A 2,953-nucleotide genomic window follows, 5' to 3' on the forward strand; every position below is an offset into this window, starting at 1 on the left:
AAGCACAAGAGAATGCTTTGGCTTATGTGTACTCAAGCTGGCATCAGAATTGTTGACCTCATACAAATAGCATATATTTCTCCAGCTAAATAAGTTTATTCAGCAACAGCATGGAGCCTAGTGGTGACCCAAGAGTACATCCAGAGAAACAAAGGACAAAAACACTTTTTTATGGACTTGCAGAGGCTGTTATAGAAGAAGAGTTCTAAGGAGGAAACTAAAATTTTGAAGTATAGTGACTTTTCATTGGCTGAATTATGGCCAGCTCCCATTTGGCAAGAAGGAATCTTTTTTTCTTCCTGCTAAGGTAGGCTTTCTATCAGAGATGCAAGGTACATCTCTTCTTGTTGGGATCAGGAGTATACCCTGAGTGAAAAGTGCATGAGGATTCTTTCTTCTAGGTGCCCTACTTGATTTTAATGAGGTTTCTGTTTATTAATTTTTACAAATAGTAAAGTTTTAGGTGTTCAGGGCCAAACTGTATTGTGGTGTGCTATGAGAAATATGTACTTCTCCAAAAACTGTGGCAGAGAATTTGGGGATTCAGAATTTACTGTCAATATTTTGTACTCTTTATTTTTAAGTTTTTGTTTTCTGAGACTAACATGAAAAATTTTCCCAGCTTACCCTGTGATCCTGCAATCATTGTGTGCGATGACTTTTTACAAAGGGCAACTGTCGCGACATTACTCTATCCACAAGTTGTAGCTCACAAAGTGATGACCTACTTGGCTCCAGAAGTGGAGATAAAATCAAACAAACACAGAAATTCCTTTTAAAATATAATTTTAACTTCACTTGATCATAAGAGGGAACATTGTGGCCATTAGAGTAAGAAATAAAGCAATAGTATGAAAACTTTTATATTTGCTCATTTTTAGGTAAAAGAATAAGGGCAGGAGAATTCTCTAACAGTGGCACTGTGATGTGGCTTCACACAGACTTGGTTCATGCTGGGTTTCTGACAGTTTGACAGATTCTGTGCCTTGCTTGAAAATCTGAGCCTGTAGAGAACCTTTGATGACATGGTTACATTCCTCCTCTGAGAACATCATTCCTCTCAAGGCAGTTCCTGCTGGTAATCTAACATGGGTGTTTCTGTATTGTACGTGTTTCTGCAGGATGACCTAGCTAAACTAGTGGATACAGATGAATTCTGTAGAGGGCTCCAGAGGGCAGTAGGACACCCTCATTGTGAAACCATGGGCTGAGCTGGACGACATTCAAAAGCAAGAGGATGAAATCCCCATGAAGCAAGTCCCACTGGAGGGTACAGCCCTCATAATTCAACAACAACACCACACATAAATATAGTGTGCCCCAGCACTTAGTGGGCTAATATGTACACAGGTCCTGAAGTAATCTAGACAATGAAATGTATGAAAGGTTGTCCTAACAGGTAACCCCACACAGGATTAGAAAGAAAAAGAGACAGAGTGCCCAAAGATGATCCCTCTGTCAGTCCTGATCACAGGTTACTGAGATAAACTATTTGCCTATTTCCAAAATAAACTGTTAATTTCTTTTGGATAGGCTGTTTGTTTCAACACTTTATTTGTTCCAATTCTGGTACATAATAGACATCCAAAATATTGTGAATTTACTGAACAAGAAACACAAAATAACACATAAATTGATTTAGGATAAATAGGAAAATAAATTATTTGACAAATGATATTGAGATAAGCAATTCATCATAGAAACATGAGTCGGCTATGTTCCTTATGTGAAAATGGATTTCAGCTAAATTAAAGATTTAAATGAAATACTGTGACATTAAAACAAAACTAGAAAGAAATGTCAATATCTGATTTGGAGCAGAAGGATTTTAAGGATTTTCTATGCATTAATGCACTCAGATTCCAAAACAACCACAAAATGTAATAAATATGCACAAAAATAAAAATTGCAAAGTAAAAATTGCAATAATTCATTAATAATAAAATTGAAAATACAACACATGGAAGGTCAACACTGGATATTTTGTAAATTAAGTAAAGCAAATATCCCAGTAGAAAAAATAGGCTAAGGGACACATAATTTTCAAGAGGAAAAATGCAAAAAGTCTATAATCATGCTTTAAAATGTAATTTCTGGTTCCCTCAGCTGCTTGGTAAGGTCCTCAGAGCTTCCCAGGAAGCTAAGGCGAGGTTCTGGTGGGCCCCCACTTGACCCAGAAACCAGCAGCACTCCCTGCAGTGCTCACCTAGCACTTGCTCGTACCATGGCCACAGTCTCACAGCTCATCTTCATCTGCTTGGCCCTTATCCTGCATGAGGTGACAGTGACAGTGACAGAGGATAAGATGAATGCCCTCATTAAAGCAGATGGTGTAAATGTTGAACCTTTATGGCCAGGCTTGTTTACAAAGGCTCTGGCCAATGTCAATATCAGGAGTCTCATTGTCAATGTAGGGGCTGGTGGACCTGCCATAGCAGCAAATAGTGCACCAGAAGAAGGTCCTGACCCCACCACTGCTGCCCCAGCAAAGAAAGAGGAATCTGAGGAGTCTGATGATGACACAGGCTTTGGTCTTTTTGACTAAACCTCTTTTGCAACACATTCAATAAAAAACTGAACTCTGAAAAAAAAGGTAATCTCTGTAGTAATCGAAGAAATAAAATTTTAAATAAAACTTATTGTTACATATAATTTTTTTTAAGTTGAAACTTAAGATATCCAGTGGTAGTTAGAGCACAGTGAAATGGGCTACTTAATATGCAGCTGGTGGGAATGTACCTTTTGTGAAGGCAGTTGCCTATTATATAAATTAGGAATTAAATTGTCCATAGCAAAGCTAAAGTGGTAGTGACTGAAACAATTTAGGTGTTTATTTTCTCACATAATGAGAAAACTGAAGATGGAAGATCTGGTGGTAGTACGGAAGCTTCACAATAACACACACTCTCTCTCTCTGTCTCTTTCCCTCCCCCCACCACACTTGCTCTGTGTG

General features: G+C 38.1%; 1 protein-coding gene across 2 annotated transcripts; it reads left to right on the top strand.

Annotated features, from left to right (window-relative positions):
- The first annotated feature begins 2,224 nt into the window (after window positions 1-2,224).
- Window positions 2,225-2,545, top strand: LOC112313170 (large ribosomal subunit protein P1-like). Of its 2 annotated transcripts, XM_024569766.2 has the most exons (2): window positions 2,225-2,290; window positions 2,372-2,545. In XM_024569766.2, the coding sequence occupies exons 1-2, from the start codon at window positions 2,225-2,227 to the stop codon at window positions 2,543-2,545; spliced, it is 240 nt and encodes a 79-aa protein (XP_024425534.2). The 2 variants fall into 2 exon arrangements, with proteins under 2 accessions (XP_024425534.2, XP_024425533.2); XM_024569765.2 differs by having other exon boundaries at window positions 2,225-2,545.
- The last annotated feature ends 408 nt before the right edge of the window (window positions 2,546-2,953 follow it).

This window comes from Desmodus rotundus, chromosome 2, assembly GCF_022682495.2.
Source record: "Desmodus rotundus isolate HL8 chromosome 2, HLdesRot8A.1, whole genome shotgun sequence".
Classification (NCBI taxonomy): Eukaryota; Metazoa; Chordata; class Mammalia; order Chiroptera; family Phyllostomidae; genus Desmodus; species Desmodus rotundus.

What these genes read in the sequence shown, in the direction of transcription:
- LOC112313170 (XM_024569765.2), top strand. Translation starts at nt 2,225, where the DNA reads ATGGCCACAGTCTCACAGCTCATCTTCATCTGCTTGGCCCTTATCCTG.